Below are 23778 nucleotides of genomic sequence, written 5' to 3' on the forward strand. Positions count from 1 at the left end.
AGGCAAAAGATTTGAATGAATAAAAATGTATCTATGTCATAGTGAATGAAAACAGATGTCACTTTTGCACAAAAATCTATCAACATCTTAAATACAATGGAGGGCTTTCCTTTTTAAGTACCTCCCATCCAACCATATGAAAGCTTCAGTTTCTAATAAGATATTTGCTTTTGCTTGACAGTTGGATCACTGAGTCCTCAGTGTAGCCATTCTTCATGCATAAAAGGTTTAGAGAGTGATCCATGCTTAGCATAAAGGTAGATTTTAGCTTTTTTATTTTCAGTTATAAGAACCTAATGGTAACACATAGAAGCCCATTAAACAAGAACAAGTACAAATAATCATAAGGAAAAAAGAAAAATGCAATTTTAGGACACATGATTTATTTAATCACGTTATCTGTAAAGAAATGGTCAAAGTTGAAATGATAGAGCAACAGCTTTGAGCAAAGAAAATAACATAGTAGGAGCTCAGTAAAGGTAAGAGTAAGGTTCATCAATTGCTGAGAGGACATTAAGAAAACTAGAACACTTTCAAATTAAGTTGACACAACTCAGAGAGATGAGAGGATTGTAGGAAGGAGGAAAAGATATGGAAAGTCTGATTTATTGGTTTTTTTTTAAAGAAAGGCATTATTATTACCTTTCGGTCTCCAAATATTTCCTAGTAGGATCTGATTTAATTAACAGCTTCACTAGGTAGAAGCCAAAAGACTGGTTAACAGTGATGGCTTCCTTATTGTCTTGGGGTTGGCCACGTTCAGCAAAAAAACAACTCTTTGTTGTTAAGAAATAGTGCTGATGGCTGCCTAGGCCACAAACACTGGCAAGCCAAGTAGACACTCAGGATGTCTAGGATGAGATGAAAGCTTTAGCTCTGAAGCAACATGGCCAGGAAGAGAAGTGAGTCAGTGTTAGGTAGGGAGCCAGAGATGGAACAGGAACCAGCTTATTCTCTAAATCACTATTGAGAAGCTATTTTGGAAAAGCTTGAGGAGGGAGTTTTCTCTCCTTAGTGTCCTAGAATTCATGTTGTTACTCTGTGTGGAGCTGAAGATATGGAATGTGAACAACTATCAAGTGATGAGGACTGGTTATCTGGGATCGCTTATGGGTCCTAATTTAATTATACTTATCAGTAATAAGTGATGGGAACTCCCTACGCCAACTACGGAAAGGAATCTCCTTTCTGTTCACAGTCTTTGATAACTTGGTCTGGTGCCAATAATATCCCGTATTCACTTAGTCTCATTTACTCTTGAGTCAGACTTTGTTCTGTCTACTTTTTTGTATATTTACTTATTCCTTACAATAGCTACATGAAAAATTACTTTTATTAACCCATTTTATAGATGAGGGAACTGAGGCATTCTAAGGTAAAGTTACTTGCCTTAGATCATTCATATGGTAAATATCAGAGCTGGGATTTCAGTCTAGGCAGGCTGGCTCCAGAGACTGCGCTTTTGACTGTCACACTTCATTGCTTTTTAGTGTCTGTTTATGTTGCTCATATTCAGCAGTGTTCATTAGATTGATATGTAGAGATTTGCAAGCTTTAGAGCAGTTTTTACAATACTATTGATTTGACTCATAAATTGATTTTAAGATTGTTTTCTATTTACATTGCATGCAAACAATTTTTCTACTTCCGGTAAAATTTTTTTAAAACTACAGGCTGAGAAATAGATTCATTAAAAAACTTATACTTAAGAGTATAAAAAAATTATTTAATTCACTTAAACTATGGTAACAGTATTAAGGCAAAATTCGGGGAAGTTATGAGCAATTTGGTGTTGTGAGTTAATATGGGCATGTAGATGACATTCTCCAAAGACGGAAGAGGCTCTAATTTTCCCTTCTCATAGTTTAACTGTTTCTAACACAACACTACTTTATTTATTTTGACTCTCAATTTCCTCATGTTTGAAGTGGGAAATGATCATTTCTACTTCAAAAGAGGTTATTAGAATTAGTGAGATTATATATATACACAAATTATCTTGTATAGTGCCTGGCACACAGTGAGCACTCCATAAGAGGTAGTTTGTTATTATGATTATGAATTATATTATAAAAAGAGATTGTTGTTGAATTTTTCTATCTGAACCACAATCACAAATTAACCATAAACTTTCAGAGGTGTGGCATAAACCTTCAGATGAAACCCAATGTATTTTGCATTTGCTAGAAAACCTATTAAGGGCTTGTACATGGTTCCACATACTGTCCTTTGTTTAAGGTGATAAAAATATATTTTAGAAATTCATCCTAGAAAAGCTTAGTTTTTTGTTTTTTTCTTGTACAATTGGTATATCTCCTCTGTCGGGAAATGTGAATGAAGCAACCCATTATGCTTCCTTCTTTGCCTTGTTTGTTCAGTTCTTCTGAGTTGAATGAGCCACCACAATAAGCATGGTGTCCTTGAGTTGGGCATACCACCTCCCTCATGTCAGGGCTTGGCTTTTATTTCTATTTCAACAGCACTTTTATATACATTTTTTAAAAAAAACTGTAATGCAACTTAAATATTTTGGAGAAGGGGGTACATTATAAATAATACCTTAGAAATAACTGAATGTTTCTGATATTCCAGTGGTTAAGGCCTGGGGCTCTAGTATAGTAGTTCTCCAACTTCAGTGATCATCAGAATTCCCGAGAGGGCTTTTTAAAACACAAATTGCTTTGCACCTCCAGGAGTTTCAGATTCAGTAGGTTGGGGGTGGGGCCGAGTATTTGTATTTCTAACAAGCTCCCAGGTGATGTGGATGCTCCTGGTCTGGGGACCATTCTCTAAGAGCCACTGCTCTAGGGGCTAAAGGCATCTAGGTATTTCAATTTCATTTCACTTTTATCTTTTTTCTCTGTTCTTCCATGTCCTTTAAATTAGATGTCATTAATGTTTATAACATTGACTTTACATTTATTGCTAAGTAGTCTGGTAGTACCTACAACCACAAGTCAAATCAGAAGCCAAGCACTCGAACAGTACTGATACTAATACATGGCAGGCCAGAGGAACTAAAGATGGCATTATTTCCAAAGGCTTGTTCTGCAGAACTCTAGTCCCATTGAATATTCCTCCAAGAGAGAAGAAATTTCTCCAAAATGTTTTCAGTTATTACATACTGTATCTCCCACTCCCTTAAAGATGCACATTAAAATATTTAAAAATCTCGTAATTAAAAACATTTTAATTTGGCAAAACTCAGCATTTTAGATTTAGTTGATTATGGAAAACTGTCTTCCCTTAGCCCCTAATTAACACCTCCTAAGCAAGGCCAGAGGGTGTAAAAGCCATTGTTATACGAAAGAATGAAATGGGACAATGGTAAATGGGTTGAAGAAAATAAGAAATGCTTTAAGAACAACATAAGTACAATTGCAAATGGCATTTCAATGTCAAGATTTGGTGGGGGGGAAGGGTAGGGATTGATCTAATAGAAGAATAGGAATGAATCAAAGATGTTAATATAAGTATGGGAGATATAAGTTTGTAGACAGGAGAAAGGAAATGGTTCCTCAAACGCTAAAAGATGCTTTAAATATAATTGATATAAAATGGCCAGTGAGATAAACAGATAATCAATCGTAGTGTTCACCCCTAATGGTGTTAATTTCAAATACTAAAAATTAAAATCATGTAACTTTCTCTTAATGAAGGAAATCTTGTTATAAATGCCAAAAAAGCAGCATTTATATGTAACAGAAAGATTTCTAAATCTTGACTGAGTTCACCTATTTCAAATACTAAGCACAAAAGAATATCAGTAAAATAAAAGCAAAAAATGTTTGGAAGTGGTTGGTGCTATTTAAATTGAGCTAACTGCATGACTCCAGTGTATATATTTAACTGGTTGAACTTGTATTTGCTTATTGTTTTCTTAGAGTCTATATACTTTTAATTAAGGATGCTCTTAGAGCATGTACATTATTACGTCTAACTGATGATTTGGTACCTAGTATACATAGGTGTATTTAGTTCCTATTTTTGAGGATTCTATGATGATCCTCCATTTACTTTTGTAGATCACAATGAGAAAGCAAGGGATGATAAAGCAATGTGAAAATTCTTCTTTTGTTAGTAAACAGGTGAGAGCTGAGCATAAATTATATGTTAACTCACCAAATGGCTGTAATTATATAAGCCTATCACATCATATAATCAGAGAAGGGTGAGAATCACAGTTATGTGTCTTAAAATGCCAAAACAAATATCTTTTTTTTTTTTTTTTTTTGATGAGGGAGATTGGCCCTGAGTGAACGTCTGTTGCCAATCTTCCTCTTTTTGCTTGAGGAAAATTGTTGCTGAGCTAACATCTGTGCCAATCTTCCTCTGTTTTTTGTATGTGAGACATTGCCACATCATGGCTTAATGAGTGGTGTGTAGGTCTGCACCCAGGATCTGAACCTGTGAACTCCAGGCAGCTGAAGCGGAGAGCGTAAATTTAACCACTATGCCATGGAGCTGGCTCCAAAATAAATATCTTTTTTAGCACATCATTTTGTGAACACTGCACACTTTTGGGTTGCAAATGCATTGGCAATTTAATGAAAAGCTAAACAAAAGTACACCCTTCATGGCAGCCCATTTGAATGTATCCTGGAAAAGTCAACTGTATGTATCCATAACTGCATTTCAATCTTTAATGAATTGGTTGCTATAGCAGCTTCTACATAAATCTAACTAAAATGCTTTTCAGAGCCTAGGATTTTCTTCTACCAACTATCAGTTACCTTAAAAATTATATCCCTCTTATTTCACAGAAATGGTTAAAATAGAAAAAAACCCATAAGTGAAATTAGGGTCAGGAAAAATACAACCTAAAGAAGGTGATCAAAACCAGGAGAGGGATTAGAAGGCAGATATTAAGACCTAGGTCCTTGCACAGATACTAAATCTGAGCCACGATTTGGATCTGAACTTCTGGACATCCAAAACAGAAAAGGAAATGTTATCACTTAGAGATGTTAATTATCTAACCACTCAAAGGAAGGACTGTTTTCCTGTTCTTTGATTCTGAACGAAAGTTCTCATCTGGGATTTCATATAGAGACCACTGAACGATGTAGTGGGCGTATTATCCCTTCAGAAAATATAATATTGGGTTACTATTGGTATAATGAAAGCTTTACCTCCACTTCTATGTTATGTTGTGGAGGAAGCTGAGGATATTATACCAACATGCTTATTCCTTGAAAGCAATTCCATCGGAGGCCCAAGAAAATATGGTTTCATATGCAGCTTTCTGATGGCATAGCACCCAATGATAACACCTACAATATCTACGATGAGTGGATATTCTATACATTAGACATTCTCTAAATTATTCCCCGCAAGCATCACTTTTCTCAGCAGGACCTTTGTTAAGTGCCAGGCTGCATTAAGATTAAGGTTATATTCTTTGGCAAGGGCCTATGGTCTACAAATGCCTGAGAAAAGTATTCAATGCACACTACTAAACAAATCTCACTATTTTTACTGAGACACTTATAAAATGCAGAATTATATTGAATCATATCCATCTTTATCTGCTGTACCTTTTCTTTTGAGTGAAGCTTCACCTTTCTTCCCTTTTCCTTCCTGAGAAGATTCTTGCTTACCATGCGGAGATTCTAGACAAAATTCAACACATAAGTATCATTGATGATTTTCTTCAATAGCCTGGGCTATGCGATTTGTAAGCAATCAAATGTTATTTCTCACAGATAAACAGTTACATTCGTAAACTGCATAAAATGACTCAGGTCTTCATTGTGAGTTAAAATTTACCTGAAGACAGACTATGGATTGAAACTTCTCGAATGAAAGCCCTGATGGCACTATTCTCTTTTGTCACACTGAGAATTTTAGTCCTGAATTTAATATCAACATTTGGTAGTGGATTTGATTGTGAGCTCTTTAACACAACATAGCTGCAGAGTTTTAAAAGTTAGTCACAAGTCCCTTTGAAGCATATCAAAATTTGGATGTACTTCAACTGAATGATACTTATGCAATAATACAACGGGATCTGTAATAAGAATGACACCAAAACACCTTGAAGAAGAGTTACTAACCACATCTTTTTGATATGGTGTATTCTTGAACTTCTCTTGACTCCACACTTGCGAGCCCTGTGACTTCTACATTTCCACTTCGCACTGACTATAACTTGTAATGCAAAGGCTGTTTTGGGTATATTTTCCTTGGAGTCCTTGAATTTAGTTCAGATATGTATTGGAAGGGGAAAATGGGAAACTGATGATCTAGAGATCAATAAGATGACCCAAATAATAAATTAGTCCCTTGAAAAAATTCACTACATTCCACATGATGCACTAAACAGGTTCAATCATTTTCTTCCCTTTTCCCTGGACTACAGTTTTCTTTTTCATTGGAAGGATGGACACATAGGGCAATTTAAATGCCTGTTTGACCTATTCTTTATATTTAGAAGTGATAGTTATAAGAATGTGTGAATACATAATACATATCACTTACATTTAAACATCTCAGATCCAACAACCAGGGTTCCGTAGAGATAAGACAAGTGAAAGACAAAAGATTAACCTGGAAACTTTGTTAACTTCTATAAAAGGATTTGTAACATCCAAATTCTTGACCATTAAACTAATAAATAAATAAATAAATAAATAAATAAATAAATAAGAAACAAACATTTGAATTAGCTGCTTTTTTAGAAATAAGCTTTAAAAACAAAGTCCAGATAAGCTCCTAGTTCCTTTAATAACAATACTCTGGGTAACCAACTACTTAACCAGCTCTAAACTTTAGCACAGACAACAGGGAAAAGAAAGTAAAAACAGAGATACTTAAGATATTGAATTTATAAAGTATTGTAGGGAAGTCTAATTTATGCTGGGGGCAGTACGTACTCTGTCCATTATATTTTAATCAGTTCCAAAATATATTCTGAAATCTCAAAAAATATTCGTAAATAACAGCATGGATAGTACTACTGTATTTTGTCCCCCTGAGAAATTTAGTTTTAAATTAAATTCTGACATTTGGTAGTGGATTTGATAATAAATCCTCTAAGGGCACATAACAGTGAAGTTTTTCAAATTTAATCCCAAGAGCATTTGAAGCAGATATAAAATGCAGAATCATATACAATGTAGAACGATATTTGGACAAAATGACTGTTAGTACTCAGTGTACTATGAGTCCTATGCCTCCTCCTTTACCCAATTTCCAGGCTGATTTTTTTTTTGGTAAATTACTCCTCTTTTTTTTTTCATCTCCACTTCTAAAGAAGATTGTAATTGGATATTTGAGTTGGGCATTTTCAGAAGCCTCAGTCCTTCAGTTCTGAAAATGTTATCTTTTGAAAAAAATTGTAAATTATTAATATAAAAACGAATAAACCTGCTGGAACCTCCCTCTCTAAATTGCTTAGCCAAGCTTCCCTGAGCTGTAAGGGCCTCCTGCCTGCTCTTTGCCCCATCAATGCCCACAAGCACTGGGATCTCCTTCCAATAATGCATTGCTGCTGGAAGGCAGTAATTAGGCCTCTGGAGATTAACCCTTCTAGACATTTTAAAGATCAGGCACTAGCCCTGCCCTTGGTGGAAAAAAGAGACAGATACCATAACTCTTTGAAGCAACGATAGCTTTATTATTCCTCCAACACACAGTATTCAGGAATACAATTTTAAATTTGCAAGCAAACTTTCAGAAACTTAAAGACTGAACTGTGTTATAAGCAGAAACACTAAAGATTGGTTTCAGGGAATGGGTCAAATATATAGACACTCCTCACTGTGAGCAGGCGGAGGCAGAGGAAGGGGAAGGGAGAGCCATGGCCAGAGGTTAAAGGCCTCTATTGGATAGCTCCAGGCTCCCGTGAGCCACTGTGAAAACTGTCTGCCCCAGGTCTAAATGGTATTTTAAAGATTTCCATTTTTTCCTCCAGACCTCTGTATTGGTTTTTTAAATTCCTAATAAGGTAGTGGGAAAAGGGCATGTATTTAATTCATGGCTTTGTGCATTACTGTTCATATGAAAAAAAAATTTTCTTAGAATTGGTATAGTTAGCCTTTAGTTAAGCTCCATTTTATTGGAATACAATGGTCGTTAATAGATCATGATATATGTTACTAAAGTCTTCAAATTTGTTTGTTTAATATAAATAAATTTAACTAAAAATATTCAGACCTATCTCAAATCTCCATAAATCAGAAAGATTATGGAATTTAGAAATGTAACCATGACACAATATTAAGAATAGCTAGGTGGACATGTGTACTGCACAGCCAGCCACTTATAAAGCTAAAACCAGAAACTAGAGCCACATTTGTTTCATGTACACAGCACCAAACTGGTACTGACATTCTACCAATATCATGCATTTCAACAACTGAACACTTTACTTTTGTCATTATATTCATTGTCTACCACTTAATGGCCCTTAGTGGTTAAGGATCTAGAAAGAACTTAAGCTAAAAAATATTCTCTACATAAACTCTTTATACATCTACATTACATATTATAAAATATGTTTACCGAGATGTCAGGTGCTTGTTTCTATCCTTTGATAATCACACAGCACTGAAGATGAACAGTTGCATATAAATTCTAGTCTCTAATGAATGCTGTTGATTTGTTCCCTTATTCTCGTGGACAATTGGCTATGCTAATTCTCATTTTCTTAAGATATTCTCACTCTTTACGTAAACCTAACTCTACAGTTCAGCATATATAGATGTCTGTCCTCTTGATCTGCCCTAAGTTCCTTCTGCTTATTCTCTGTGCCTTTCCTCTTCTCATCTGTGGCCTTATTCTAATCAGTAGATCTGAGTGTGAGGACTCCACTTCCCTCTATGCAGTAAAGCACCTGGGCTTTGTGACAACCATGCTATTAGCTACTCAGGGCTTTTCCACTTCCATCTGAGCATATAGCCTTGTTTCGTATGATTAAAGTGGCTGAGAAACTGAATGTAGATAAATGGACTAGTACCATAATTCATAATTCTCTTCTAAGTGAAAATAAGAAACTGGCAAACAGGATTATAAATCACTCTGTCAATCACCTGATGGTGGTTTTCCTTTTGCCGGAGTTTTTGAACGCTCTTGCTGAGGGTGGATTTCCTTCTCTCTTTCTGGTTCAGGAGGAGGAGGGGGAGGAGCAGCAGGAGAAGAAGGCTCAGTCAGGGAAACTTCTTTTTTCTCAGCTTCCTTTTCTTCTAACTTCTTTTTAACTTCAAAAGGATAAGAAAGGACTTTTATTAGGGACTCCAACACTTACTGTTTCACTTAAACTAAGATCAACCTAAAAAATATAAACTGCCCTTATTGATTTAAGGCTAAACTCATGTTTTAGGGCTCTCCCTTAAGTCATTCAGCCCTTAAAGCTAAGATTTTAAGCCTTTCTGCTTGGTTAGAAATACTGTTTCCCTTGCCTCTGACGGTGTTGTTGATGGGGATGAGGATGGGGGTGGGATGTGTGTATGTGTGTGTGTGCGCACACGCGCGTGTGTGTGTGTGTGTGTGTAGCAGGTAGAAAGGCTTGTTGAGGGGGTGACCAATTTAAGAGTAACAATCTAGAAGTAGCTAATGTAGTGGAATAGGAAAATAAAGGATTATTTCAAAATTTCTAGTGGAAAAACAAGGTGAAAAAAGTCTAGAGAAGATGAGGAGCAATGTGATAGAGGACGTGGAGGTGAGGAGGAAACGGAAGGGGAAGGAAATGCGCAGCACCAGCTTCTGTGAGTAAATACGTATAAAGCACTTATAATAATGCACAATACTCAAGTAAGTCTTAGCAATGCATTCATTCACGCAGCAACTACTTACTGAAACTGAACTGTGTCTTGAGGGAAAGGAAGGGACATGAAAATAAGGTAAAACTACTACTGATACTGACAACATGGCAAATAACACGAGGCACAGTTCTGGTTGCCGGAGAGACAACAGTTAAACGAAATAGAGAAAAATCCCTGGCCCTGTGAGGCTTGCATTCCAGGGGTGAGAGGCAAACCATAAACAAGGTGAATAAGTTAATTTATAGAGAAGTTGGAAGGTAATAAGTGCTATGGAGAAAATAAATGGAACAGAGCAAGGGAGATCAGGAGTGCTGTGGGCAGCTTTTAAAGTTTTAAATAGAATGCTGAGCAGGGTAGGCCCACTGAGAAGGTGACATTTGAGCAAAGACTTGAAGAGAGTCCAAGAGTGAGCCGTGTAGCTAATAGATGGAAGAGCATTCCAGGCAGAGGAGACAGTCAGCCCTGACCCTGGAGGGGCGCAGCATGGCTGGTTCGTGTTTTTCTAGGCTCCTATTACTGTTACATTCCTTTGCCTTTCATGGTTCAGGTTCATCTTCCTGGCAAACCTTCCTGCCCTCCCTGGCCTTCCCAGCCTCCATGCTAGAAATGGCCACTGGTCACTGACTGACTGTACCACTGCCAATGAATGCTTGCCCTCTTGTATGGCTACTTCTCTTCTTTCCCCTCTCAATTTGTCGTGGTTTTTTAATATTCCATCAACATTTATTAAGCACCTTTGAGATCCAGAAACTGGATAAGCTTTGAGGAAACAATATGATAAAAGTAAAGCATGGAAAAAAGAGAAATGTAAATAGACATGTCAATGTAAAAGAGACTATGAGAAGCTTTGGCTGTTTCTTTTTATACATATTCTCTCTGTCCTTAGGTTATTCTTTTCAATTCACCAAGCAAGAAAGCTTCATTCTATTAGATACTTTTTCAAAGTAGAAGTTAAGGGTTTTTTTCTGATTATAAAATTAATATATAATTATTGTTTAAAAAAACATCCAGCAATTTAGACAAGTAGAAAGGGAGATTGGCTGTTAAATCTTTTTGTCTTTCTCCTTCCCCCACCAAGTATTGTACAGACTTCAGATTCTTTTCTGTGCATATAGATTTAATACACAGACATACTTTTAAAAACAAAAATGAGACTATTCTATATATAAACTGCTTTTTCCTACAAAAAAGTATATTATGGTCATTTTAGCACATCAGAATATATATAGAAGTACCACATCCTCATATGTTTTTAAAAGTTAATCGGGATGTTTAACACAGAGTACTGGGCTAGATAAATGTTTATTGTTTTAATGATAAAATATTTGTTAAAGTAATTAGCTGATTGGAATGTAAATCTTAAATAAGTGGCAGTTGAGTCTGCTAATGTAATTGGTGATTAGAACGTAAAATCTTTAGGAAAATGTGGAAGTGAGTCTGACAGCCGGCAAAAACAAACTGATTCCAACTTGTCGATGTTTGACGCTACAGCTTAGAATCAGTTTGGTTTTGCCTCCCAACCAACACTCTGTAAGATTGCTGTGAGAGTTTTCTTCCCTCCTCTCAGACTACTTTGTCAAATAACATGTTAAACCTCTTAAATAATATGTGGATTGGTTTGGGTTTTGTCTGAAAGCTTCACATGGGTGTTCTTGGGGAGCAGACATTTAGATGGCGGAGCTGGTCTTTATGAGTGTGAGCTCGTGGATCGCCATGGTGATTGTGGGTTATACATACCAGGTGCTATTTTGGTGACAGTTGACTGATATATTACGGTAGTTAGGTCCTATATCTAGTGATAGGAGACAGCATGCTATCAAGACAATTTTAGAATCCTTGTGATATTCTTAACTTTGATCATTTTTAAAAATAAATTAATTAATTAACAATGGAATACTACTCAGCTATCACCATTTTTTACTATATCAAGAAACTGCAGTTGCCAATATAATTAGGGGTATTTGGTAAACAAAAGAGAAATATTTTTTTCTCAAAGGTAAAATCTCAGTTGAAGTGTGGCACTGGCAGTGCATGAGCTTAATATTACTTTTATTTTTTATTTTTACGTATTTCTTTTTGAGAAAGATTAGCCCTGAGCTAACATCTGCCGCCAATCCTCCTCTTTTTGCTGAGGAAGACTGGCACCCATCTTCCTCTATTTTATATGTGGGATGCCTGCCACAGCATGGCTTGATAAGCAGTACACAAGTCCACACCCAGGATCCAAACCAGTGAACCCAGGGCCACTGAAGCGGAGTGCACAAACTTAACCACTGTGTCACGAGGCTGGCCTGGCTTAAGATCACTTTTAATAATAAATCCCAAAAATACTATGAAAAGTTAATGAGCATTTATTATTGGTTAGATGAAGGAGGTCAGGATGGTTCACAATGCGGGTGAGATATACCCCAGAAGTAGGTTTATAAATAAAGAGTTAATAATCAGTAAATTAATACCAACACAGGAAGATTTGGGGGAAATAAATTGCTTACTGTTTCCAACCTAAAGGAAGAATTCACTGTTTCCTTATAATGCTGAGGTTAACAGATTGAAATCTTTACCCTTCTCTACAATATCTAAAATTTTAACTCTGTTATTTTTTTTACATGAAACAATACTTTCAGCGAGATGACCTCTTTTGATTAAATTAAAACAAAGAGAGAAAAATCTTTTATTTATAAACATTTGCAGCAGAAAGCTAAAATCAGAGGTAGAGACACTTGTAAACACTACAGTGCAACCAGACTTTCATTTCCTCCTAAACTCATTAAAACCACACATTTTAGTTACATAAACTCAAAATCACAAAGAAATGTAATTACCTTTATTCTCTTTTTTCATTATTTCAGTCATAAACATTTCCTTTACTTTTTGGCATAAAGACTCTTTATCTACTTCAGCATTGATTTTTATCAAAATATTTTCTGGCTCTGTATACCATTGCTCCAATAAAGGCCAGTTGTCCAAGAAGCCTACAATTCTGTAAAATCAAAATATTGGATGAATATGACATCCTGTCTGAAATATTTGTGCAACATTAAGTATGATTTATCTGATCTGCATAATGAAAAAATAGGCTGCCAATATGGTTAAATCTGAAAAAAACAACTTGAAATCTAGAGGCAGTGGGATATTATTCACTTTAAAGAAGAAATTACTTAATGCTATCAAGACAGATCTTTTGAGATATATGAACGAGTAAAAGAAGATTTGAAAATGCCACCGTTTCAGTAAACTTTTAGTGCAAGTTCAGTTCTGTAAGTGGAAATCTAAGGAAACATCACTTGCACTCAGAGCAGAATAATCTGAGCACGCTTCTGATGGTAGCTGCAGCCTGAGCCACCTAGGTCATCTTCTTTTTCTTAGAGACAGAAATTAAAGACATCTTTGAGTAAGTGCAGCTGGTTCAGACTTATTTGGTTTACTCAAATATATTCTTGGAATGATTCTTGAAACTTTCTTGTCTTCTTTGAGAGTAAACAGGCTTAATGTAGCTCAAATTACTCATCCCTGGCTCACTTCATATTTTTAGATTTCTCAGAGTTTCATAAAACTGTCTAAATTTTCTTTTCCAATGAGCAAATTGCATATAACTAAAAGAATGAGGTTTTTTTGTAAGCGTAACTTCATTTAGGCAAAATAGCCGTAGTTTTAGAACTACAATCAGTAGTGTCATGCCCAGCTCTTCGAAATGCCACCGTCTTCACTGGCATTTGCTGAATGAGGGCTGAATTAGGATTCCGTATAATGAATTTGTAAATTCACGGAACCATAAAGGGAAGCATTGCCTGATTTAATTACTTTCTTCCAAGACTATGATGACTTGTGCTCTGAATATGGAAGGTAGCACACAAATATTTCACTCAATATCAAAGCTACTTAGTTTTGTTTTACCTGTAAAAGACTGAATGCTAGGAAATAAGTCTTTTTTTCTAGCTCTGATAATTCCAAAGTGACTAATTGTTAGTTTGTTCAAATGGCAAGAAACAAGAAGCAGGATGTTGAGTTTTAAACTAACCTATGGTGTATTTGGTCTCTTAAATTCTGGTCCTCATCCATATCTTGGTTAGCAGCTACACGCTGATTGATATCTTCACGAGGAGTCTCACTTGAAAGTGCTTCAGCTATGATATCAAAATTACTTAATTAAATAATTTACAAACCACTCAAAGTTACAGCCATACAATTCTTAAATGTTTTTATACATATGGTATTTTATATTCACAGAAAACTTGTGAAGTAGGATTGTGATTCTATAATTGACCCCAAATTGCACAGTTCATAAATGGCAGAGAAGGGATTTTATTCCAGTCAATATAACTCTAGGCTCTGGACTTCTTTTTAATTTTTAAACCATGTATTGAATTATACCTGCCAAAACAAATGCATAATAGAATATACAGTAGTCCCCCCTTATGGTTTCCCTTGCCACAGTTTCAGTTATGCACAATCAACCAGGGTCTGGAAGCAGATGATCCTCCTTCTGATGTATCATCAGAAGGTCAGTAGTAGCCTAACTCTAAGTTACAATGCCTACGTCATTCACCTCACTTCATCTCATCACGTAGGCATTGTATCATCTCACATCATCACAAGAAGAAGGGTGAGTACAATACAATAAGGTATTTTGAGAGAGAGAAACAACATTCACATAATTTTTATTATATTGTTATAATTATTCTATTTCATTATTATTGTTGTTAATCTCGTACGTGCCTAATTTATAAATTAAACTTTATCATAGGTATGTATGTATAGGAAAAAACATGGTATATATAGAGTTTGGTACTATCCATGGTTTCAGGCATCCAATGGGGGTCTTGGAACGTATCCCCTGCAGACAAGGGGGGCACTACTCTACAGCCCAATGACCTCACAAACTGAAAACAGTTAGCATCCAGATCAAGAAACAAATATTATCAGCCCTGGAAGCCCCCTCATGTTTCTTTTCAATCAACATCAGTCACAAAGGTTAACCACACAGAGCCTATACTCAAAACTTCTCTGTACCTCTCCCCGTATTATGAACCCTGCTGCTTCCTCTCAGGCCAGCCAACAGCCCAAGGCACTGTCTAAAAACCCAGGCAGGCCCTACTATTCCATTCTGACACAGTCTTATGCTCCCATATTGGCTTTTCCCTCTCCTTAGTCCTCCCTGGTCTTCTGCCTCTTGACTTTGAGTCTGGTCCATTACTCCCTGCCCAGCCCTGACTGGACTGATGTTCAACCTTTGAGCTCACTGGCTTTGGATGGAGGCTGCTTTCCTGCCATGCTGTTCTTCAGGCTTTTATATGGATCCCAAGCATTGCAGGACGGTATGCTGCACCCAATCCTAGTGACTGGGCTCCCACACCCCAGCCCACGCCTCAGGACTCCAGCTCCCCACCGTCTGGGAGGAGGGTAGTACAGCACCTTTATCTGAAAATCTGTCCTCTTTTGGCTTGTGAGACACTGCTTTCCCTGGATTTCTTTCTCTCTCCCTAGCTGCTGCTTCTAAACTCTTCTTTTGTTCTCCTCATTAAATTTTGTTGTTTTCTTGGGTGTCATCCTGGGTCTTTTTCAAAATATATTTTTCTTCCTAGATGATTTCTCTCACCTTCAAATCCTTAACTTTAGTACACACTTCCCTTCTGATATCTAGACCCATTTATAGAACTGTTCTCTAAACATCTTAGCTCAAAAGTCCAACAGGCACTTCAAGCTCAATTTGTCCCTAAAGAAACTCTATGCATTTCTTTCCATATTCTATATGCGAATGATATCATCATTCTGAAAGTTGTGCAGGTTAGAAACTTGAAGTCATCTTGTTCTCCCTGTACTATATCCCGAGCCCAGCTGATCACTAAGTTCTGTAGTCTGCCCCCTAAATTCTGCTTGAAGCTGACTCTTCCTACTTTGCCTCTTATAATTGTCTTGATACTTGTCATTTTTCAGATAGTAATAGTTTTCTAACTCATTTCCCTGCTTCCAACCTCACTTCTCTTCCAGTGTATCCTCCACACTGCAGCCAGAATGACCATAATAAAAGGGATAACTAATTGCATTAAATCTCAGCTTTAATATCATTCAGTGACTTCACATGGCTTCAGGACAAAGTTCAAACACCTTAGCTTGGGGCAAGCCTCTTCAGCTGACCCTCGCCTACTCTCCAGGCTCATTCCTGCCACTCCTCTATACCTTGCTGCCTTTCAGCCCTACTGAGGTACTTGTTGTTCTCTAGATGGATCATGCTTACCTGCCAAGTCTTGCAAAGGCATTTCTGTCTACCTGCCTCCTTATCTTGGCCTGGTTAACCTCTTCCCATGCTGGGCACACCTATTATAGCACATAACTGACTATATTATAATAATCAGCTTACTTTTGTTTCCTCTCACACAACATTGTCAACTACTTGAGGTTAGGCACTTGCCCTTCATTTCTATGTTATCAATTCCTGGCACATTAGAAAAATTAGATAAGCATTTACTAGAGGCACCATTTTAGCTTCCATCACCTTTACCAGTGCTATCCAATAAAACTTTCTGAGATGATTGAAATGTTCTATATCACTACTGTCCAATATGGTAGCCACTAGCCATATGTGTACATGAAATGTGGCCAGTGTGACTGAGGAACTGGATTTTTAACTTATTCATTTTAATTAATTTAAATATCCGTCATGCAGCTAGTGGCTGCCATGTTGGACACACAACTTATAGTGTAACCCCTTGGTTACAACTCCTTATCTACAACTTCCACTAGACGTTTTGAAGGCAGGATTCATTTCTTCTTTATTACTCTATCACCAGTGCCTAGCACAGTGTCTGGCACTTAGCAAGCATGCAATAAATAACAGGTGAATATGTGAATGAGCAAGATATTTTAGCAGAATAGAGTTCCATCTGTCCAAAATGGCTTAGGGTGGGTCTTGCTTTAGATGAGGAGAGCAAATTGGTAAAATGATCTTTCAAAGGCCATCCAAATCTTATATCCTACAAAAGAAAAATCTTAAGATATGAAAAAAGAACACAACTTAAAATACTTGAATATGAAAGCTGCAGATTGACTTTCAAAGTTGTGGACATATTTAGCATACTCATTTCTGACCAAAACAAGTAAGAACTATAAAATCAATGATTTAATACTAGTTTTCATGGTTTAAATGGCCCTAATCTAGTAGTTGACTCAGTTCACTTCAGATCTAGAAATATTCAATATTAGAAACATATGATAAAAAGAAAAAATCACACTGTACTTTAATAGTAATTTCTGAGAGTAAATAAGATTATGTGTATAAAATTTGAGATAGAAGAAACTCTCCCTGGAATAGTGGAGAAAGGGCATTTTTAAGTCTAGCTACAAGCCAAGGGCCTAGAATTAAGATCATCAAACTATTTAGATGCTAATATCAGCTTTCACAAATTTGCCAGAATCATTTGTCATATAATTTTGATAGGGAATTGAAAGAATTTAACCTGGATTGAGTTGGATTTCTTGAAAAATTCTTGCTAATTGATTTCCTTCTATTTTTGAATCACACAACAATATGTTTCCAATGGAACCCCAAGAGGTAGACAAACTTTCTGGGGACTTTGTAGGGTTATAATCAGCTCTCAGGGATGCTCTCACCCATAGGTCTATGTGTGCACTTTATAATAATATCCACTTTCAAGTCAAATTGATCTTGAGTTTAGGGCCCTGTTCTGCCACCAGATGGCCACAAATTGGCAGCTTTCTCAGCCAATCATCAGTTATCCCTCAATGGGAATGCTGAACAAGCAGAATCATCACTACCATCAGCATAGCTCCTACTCCCTTGTATGAAGAGAAGTAAATTCTCCCTTTTGAAATTTGATGGACAGTGCCCAGTTTAAACTACTGGGCTCAACAGCTTAAGTAACATGAAATGGTTTTGTCATTTTATTTAAGTAAACAATGAAAGGAAGATCTCAAAATTACACAAACTCAAAATAAGGATGAATGTGACCTTGGACAAGTCACGTGCTCATGCCTTAAATTCCCATCTATAAAGGCATTGGAATAGATGATCCTGTAGGTCTCTCCCAGCTCTGAATGTCATCTTATTAGTAGCAACAGCAGTAATAAAAGAATGATAAATGTTACCATTTGTTAAATGGCAGTTTTTTAAAAAGGAAAAGACAAGACTCAAATGTAAAATGACATCATTTAACTCTTCAATTAATGAGAGAATCAGTAAGATGTTACAACCAATCCAAATGAGAATCTGAACAACAGACACATTTGTAGGCAATCAGGAATGTTGAAATAAATGTTACTAGATGAAAAACTGGTTACCATGTATAGAGGAATGTAATACTTGGAATCAAGTTTTCAAAAGTGTAGAAATTAATTGTATCTTGATTGAATACAATTCATTTGCATGTCTGTGGTCAAGACTCATTGGAATCACTATCAGTTTCCTACAATTTACAGAGTTATAGAAGAGCTGAGTCAAAGCCAATGAAAGCACAACCTCTACGGAATCAGATATTCCAGAGGGTCCAATAGATAATACTCAGCCTATTGTTGAAAGGATATACAACAATCTTTTGTTCATTTCAAAGTCTTCCACAATTTTTCCTGATGTAATTAGTAGACAGTTATTGTTATGGACCTAACATAGATAACTGTTATGTATCTATCCTAAGAGTTTAACACTTACATCAATTAATACCTGTGATATAAGAAGAAATATATATATTTGCTCTCTGTCTCTGGCTCCTGACACAGAGCTCCAAAAACCCTTGTAATTTCCCAAGTGATAGGGGTGAAAGTAGCATCTTTTGTTATTCATCTAATAAGCCCCTTTCAACCTTACCTGAGTTTATACTAATGAGGCAACTCTTGGAGGGTGGAGCCTGTTTGTCACAGGAACAAACCTACTGATTAGAGGGCCGAGGGCTGAGTTAACCACCAACAGGAAATGATTTAATCAATCATGCCTTCATAATGGAAACTCCATAAAAACTCCAAAGAAATGGTTTGAAGAGCTTCCCCCAAAACTCCAAGGGGACAGAAACTCCTAAGCTTGGGACTCTTCCAGACCTTACCCTACATACTTCTTCATCTGGCTTTTCATTTGTATCCTTTATGATATCCTTTATAATAAACCAGTAACAGTGAGTCAAGTGTTTCCCTGAATTCTGTGAGCCATTATAGCAAATTATCAAACTGGAGAAGGGGTCATGGAAACTCCCAATTTTGTAGTCAAGTTAGACAGAAGTAGGTGTAACCTGGGGATCCACGACTGGAGACTGGTATCTGAAGTGGGGGGAAGTCTTGTGGGGCTAAGTCCTTAACCTGTGGAAATCTGTGGTAACTCCAGGTAGTTAGTGCCAGAATTGGATTAAATTGTAGGATGCCCAATTGGTGTCTTCCAAGAATTGGAGAATTGGGTGGTGTGGAAAATCCACACATTTGGTGTCAGAAGAGTTGCGAGTAAAGAAACAGTTTTCCTTTGATATCCATAACAACACAATGAGGCATTCTATTATATAGATTGTGGAACTAAGGTTAGAATAATGAAGTACCTTTCCCAGGTCAAACACCTCATAACTCAGAAAGTGAGGGCTCAAGAATATATGCTTTTATCCATAAATATTTAATTTATGGAATAAAGTAATATTTTCATTTCAATGATGAAAAGAAGTTAAATAAACCATGAATTTTGGCAAAACTATTCAACTCCACCATGTGAGGACTCCAGCCAACTGATACTTGCTCCTCAGAGTTCACACACAGTTCAAGGGAAGGATGGTACCAGATCCTTGCACAAAGCACAGAAGTGGTCTATGCCCTTCACTAGGGTGACCCACTAAGCTGTACTAGATAGCCACAAGAAGCTCCTTCATGCTTCACAGTCTCAAAAAGGGTCCCTCTCTGCCAGAGGAGCGGCTAAGTTGATGGAAGGGTTCAGTGAGATGCTTGCAGTTGCCACAGAATTCCCTGCTAGTTCCATGCTTGGCCTGCAGTGCTGAAAACTGACAGTCAAAGCAGGAGGCAACTGTGCTCTGCTAGATTATTCTTTGGAAGGCTGAAATGGATTCTTTATTACTCACTTATAATTGTAAATGCAAATATTCACTGATTCAGTCAAAGAACAAATAAAGAACACTGAATTGTAAACAAGAATAGCAGCAGAAGGAAAAAGTGTCCAGCTTACCCATGATGTCATTCATACGATCTAGTGAAGAATTGTCTGAAATGTCTAATAACATGACGAAATCAAATGCAGAAGGGGGAGGAGGCACTTCTTTGGAAGCTGTAGGATCAACAGCCAATGTGGATATTTGTTTTTTCTTTTCCTCCAGTTCTATGAGGTTTCTGTCGTAGCCGGTGAGAGCTTCCTCCAGAAGCTTTGCTTGGTTTAGTGTCATTGGAAAACCATCGAGGACCCAGCCTTGATCCAAAGGTATCTGACTGAATTGAAAAGGACAAACCATTAACATTTTGATAGACCCAATCTATCAAAATAATAATACAGTGAATCTTGCCTTTGTCTTTCTTTCAATTCACAATAACCTCCTTCTGCATGAATTTTATTACTTTTTATCTAAAATTAGGCTTACTAGTGCACCATAATCACTCCCTTGCTTAAAATCCTTCTATGGGTCTCTGCTGCCCTCCAAATCTAGTCTGGAGGCCTGAACGTGGTATTTAAAACTAACTGGCCCCAACTTACTTCCCCATAACCTCTTCTCTCACACAATTTTGAACCATTTACATCAAACAAACTAATCTCCTCACTGTTATATGAGTACGAATTGCATTTTGTAGCTTGTGTTCATAGGCTGTTCCTCCTCTGAACCTGTTTCCTCACATGTACAGTGAGACAACATGACACACCTCACAGGATAGATGCGAGGATGAACTGAAATGACGCATTTTAGGAACCCAGCAGAGAGCTGAGCATATAGTGGATACTCACATGGCCAACCTGGAGGATTCTTCTACCTAACCCAATCCAGCATGGAGTCTTTAAACCACCTGATCTGAACTCCTCTCTCATTCACTTCATCATACATCATATTCCTTGACTTAGAAAAATTCGAGTCTTCTTTACCTCAATTCGATTATAAGTTGCTGAAGGATAAGGCCCACTTCTTGAGGTTTTACCCTCAGTGCAGCATCCTCTATAGACAATGGGTGCTCCAAGAATTATCACTTTAGTTCTTTAAATTGGAAAATGTGAAAAGGGCATAAACTCCAACTTTGCTCTTCTAAACCCCTAATTTACGCAAAATTGAGATTTTGGTTTTTGGATTAAGTTATGATTTCACTTATTTCTCTGTTAGAACTCATATTAAACAATAGAATCCCCTTCCCAAAGGTTTGTAAGTCTGCTTTGGTGCCTGCATGTGACCCTTCTGAAAGTGTGGCAGGGAGGGAGGGGAAAAACTGTACTTTAGAGAGGTTTTATCACTTGTCCCAAGTCACAAAACTGCAGATGACCCCAAACTCAGTGATCCCTCCACAGCATCAGCTGCCTTCAGGTCACTGCCTCTATTTCCCCCATTAGCCCAAGAAGAGCAGGAAAAGAGCGCATTTTGCTTTTATAACTTGTCCAGAGCTTGGTAAAGCATTCTGCATAGAATGGGTTTGTTGATTCATTGGCCTAAAATAGAGAAGTTTCTTGAGCACCTCACCAGGTCTGGGTGACCTCTTCTCCCACCACAGTTTCACGAGCTACTTCAGAGGGAGGAAGAGGTCAGGGTCACACTTGCTCAGCTGGAGTGTGAGGATGCCGGGCAACGAGTGAAGAGACCTGGGCTTTGACCCTGGCTACACCACTAACCAAATATGTGACTGAATTGTCTTACTGAACTGCCACGCACCCTCCTTTCGTCACTGAAAAAGGATGGATTTGGACTAGATGAAAGGATTTCAGACTAATGATAGTGCTCGAAAGGTGCCTCAGGGTCAATGAGGATAGTGGTGGGAAAGTAGTGAAGTTCTGAAGGTCGAGGGTAGATACTCCAGCCTCCACTGAAACCAAAGCTAAGCTCTGTTTATAGCTGATACTTTTCATATACAATTTTCTTTGAACAAGGAGTCCCATGGCTAAACCATGTTTTATGCCAGTTCTGAGAATGTTACAACTAACAGAGTGAGATCCCCTTCAGCTCTGAGGGTAGTGTCCCTGTGGCCCAATTTCTTCAGTGTTGCATTCAAAGGGTAAATTGGTCCAAGATACGTCACAACTAGGAGGCAACTTAAATCTTTAATGAGATCTCTTGAAACACTAAAGAGGGAGTCCATTCCAGACACACAGTAAAACTTCTCTAAAAGCTCCTTTCCTCACCTCTTTCGGTCTTAATGTTTCCCACACAGCACAGCTACCTCAATTGTATTTCCTCACCCACTCTAAGCTCTCCAAAACTCTTTCATAAGAGCCTTTTTGAGTCTTTTTTCCATCCTTCTCAGTCTCATCTCTTTATTATATGGATCAACTGAGCCTCTCTGGCTTCTTTTAATTTCTCCTTTTTCTGTATTACAAAGGAAGGCTGAGGAGAATCCTTTCTCCTTACGAAGGCAGGTACCTGAGGGTTACTATAAACATTCAATAAGAACATGATTACCCTTCGACCTTGTTCCCAACACAGATACAGATGAAAAGAAGTTAACCTTGTCAATTTGCTGTTTCTTGTGACTCAAGGGTCAAAAGATTTATGAGCTTGTTTTGCAGAAGAAAAAGAATGCCTTTAAGGAAGTTATGATCACCAGATAATGAGCCCCCAGCTGCCCTTGATGCCCAGAAGTCTGGTTGCCCAAGGGCTTATCCGGAGTGAAAGAAACACAGACTTCCCCTTTGTTTTTCTAAAACTCCTCCTCCCAAGCCCCTTAGCTCTCTAATGACTCCCTGCTTTTTTCTTTGAGAAGGCAGATTTTAGAGAACTTATCCTCCTGCCTTCCCATTTTGGCCAATTCAGATAAACCTTTCTCCATCTCCAAGCACTGGTGTCTCAGTGATTAGCTTATTGTGCATCAGGCACACAAACTTGAGATTAACAGATTCAGTATCACTTAGAAAGGAGAAAGGGAGAGATTATAAAATTATAGCCTATTTTGATTTTTCCTTTACCCCCATCACACATCATCTCTGTGCTATGCTTATATGTTATTCCTTGCCTGTGCAGCCTCTACTTTCTCTTTGCCTTCCTACCCAGCACAGCCCAGCCTTTGGATCCCTGGGTTCACTTCCTCCTCTGAAACACAAAATGAGGAAGCACATTGGCCTGTGACCAGACAGTTAGGATTTCTTCCCTCCATCATCTGTCCCTTGGCTTTTCTAAGTATCTGACTTCTCTTTGAATTCCCCACACAGAATAGAACCTGACCTGAATCCACATCTAGGTGAAAGAAGTCATGGTTGGTAAAGATGAGGAAGTGAAATATAAGCACGTAAATCATAAAGTCTATCTTTATCTTGCTGTATGTTTTCTGATGTAGAGGAGAAGTATTCATTAGATACTAAAAAAAAAAAATTTCTATATTATTCTTTATGTACCTCTATTGGTAAAGAATATACTAAATAGATACAACAAATAATACATACTTAATAGCATTTACCATGATGCTAACTAGCAACATGTCAGAAATGCTCTTTCCTTTCTTCAGCAACTGTTCTGACTTTGCACCAAGCTGAGCACGCACAGTGAGCTGTGAAAACAAACAACAAATGGGACAGTGCAGCTATTTTATAAGTCAGATTCAAAATATTTGGAAGGAAAACAAAATAAAATGGTCATGCTCTGTGGTGACGGCACTGATCATGTAGCAAAGTTCGGAAGTCAACCAAGCCTTTGAGGAAAATGTGTGTGCAGATTTTGAGGCCCCTCCTCTGTGACTCCCTCCCTTCCAAGATCTTCCTCTTTCAATTTCAGCTGCTCTGGCATCCCCAGACTTCATCTTCTAATACCTTAACTCAAAGAGACTGAGGCTTTCTGCTTGAGTTCTAGCCCTTCATGCCATGTAGCAAGCGTGTCCCCGGGGTTACCTGTATAAACATGGGTCT

At 37.5% G+C, this 23778-nt stretch overlaps 1 protein-coding gene across 21 annotated transcripts in view; it reads right to left on the reverse strand.

Annotated features, from left to right (window-relative positions):
• The window catches only part of SPEF2 (sperm flagellar 2), a 176301-nt gene that overhangs the window by 72490 nt on the left and 80033 nt on the right, over nt 1-23778 (reverse strand). For all 21 annotated transcript variants that reach the window (XR_011530408.1, XR_011530407.1, XM_070587010.1 and 18 more), the window contains 6 exons: nt 23320-23423; nt 19927-20183; nt 13783-13888; nt 12587-12744; nt 9033-9200; nt 5538-5612 (listed from right to left, as the gene is read on the reverse strand). Coding sequence is in view for 19 of the 21 variants with exons in the window: in XM_070587010.1 (XP_070443111.1) it covers nt 5538-5612; nt 9033-9200; nt 12587-12744; nt 13783-13888; nt 19927-20183; nt 23320-23423 (868 nt within the window). In the remaining 2 variants the exon portion in view is untranslated. The remainder of the gene's footprint in view (nt 1-5537; nt 5613-9032; nt 9201-12586; nt 12745-13782; nt 13889-19926; nt 20184-23319; nt 23424-23778) is intronic.

This window comes from Equus przewalskii, chromosome 20 (genome assembly GCF_037783145.1).
Source record: "Equus przewalskii isolate Varuska chromosome 20, EquPr2, whole genome shotgun sequence".
NCBI classification, from domain to species: Eukaryota; Metazoa; Chordata; class Mammalia; order Perissodactyla; family Equidae; genus Equus; species Equus przewalskii.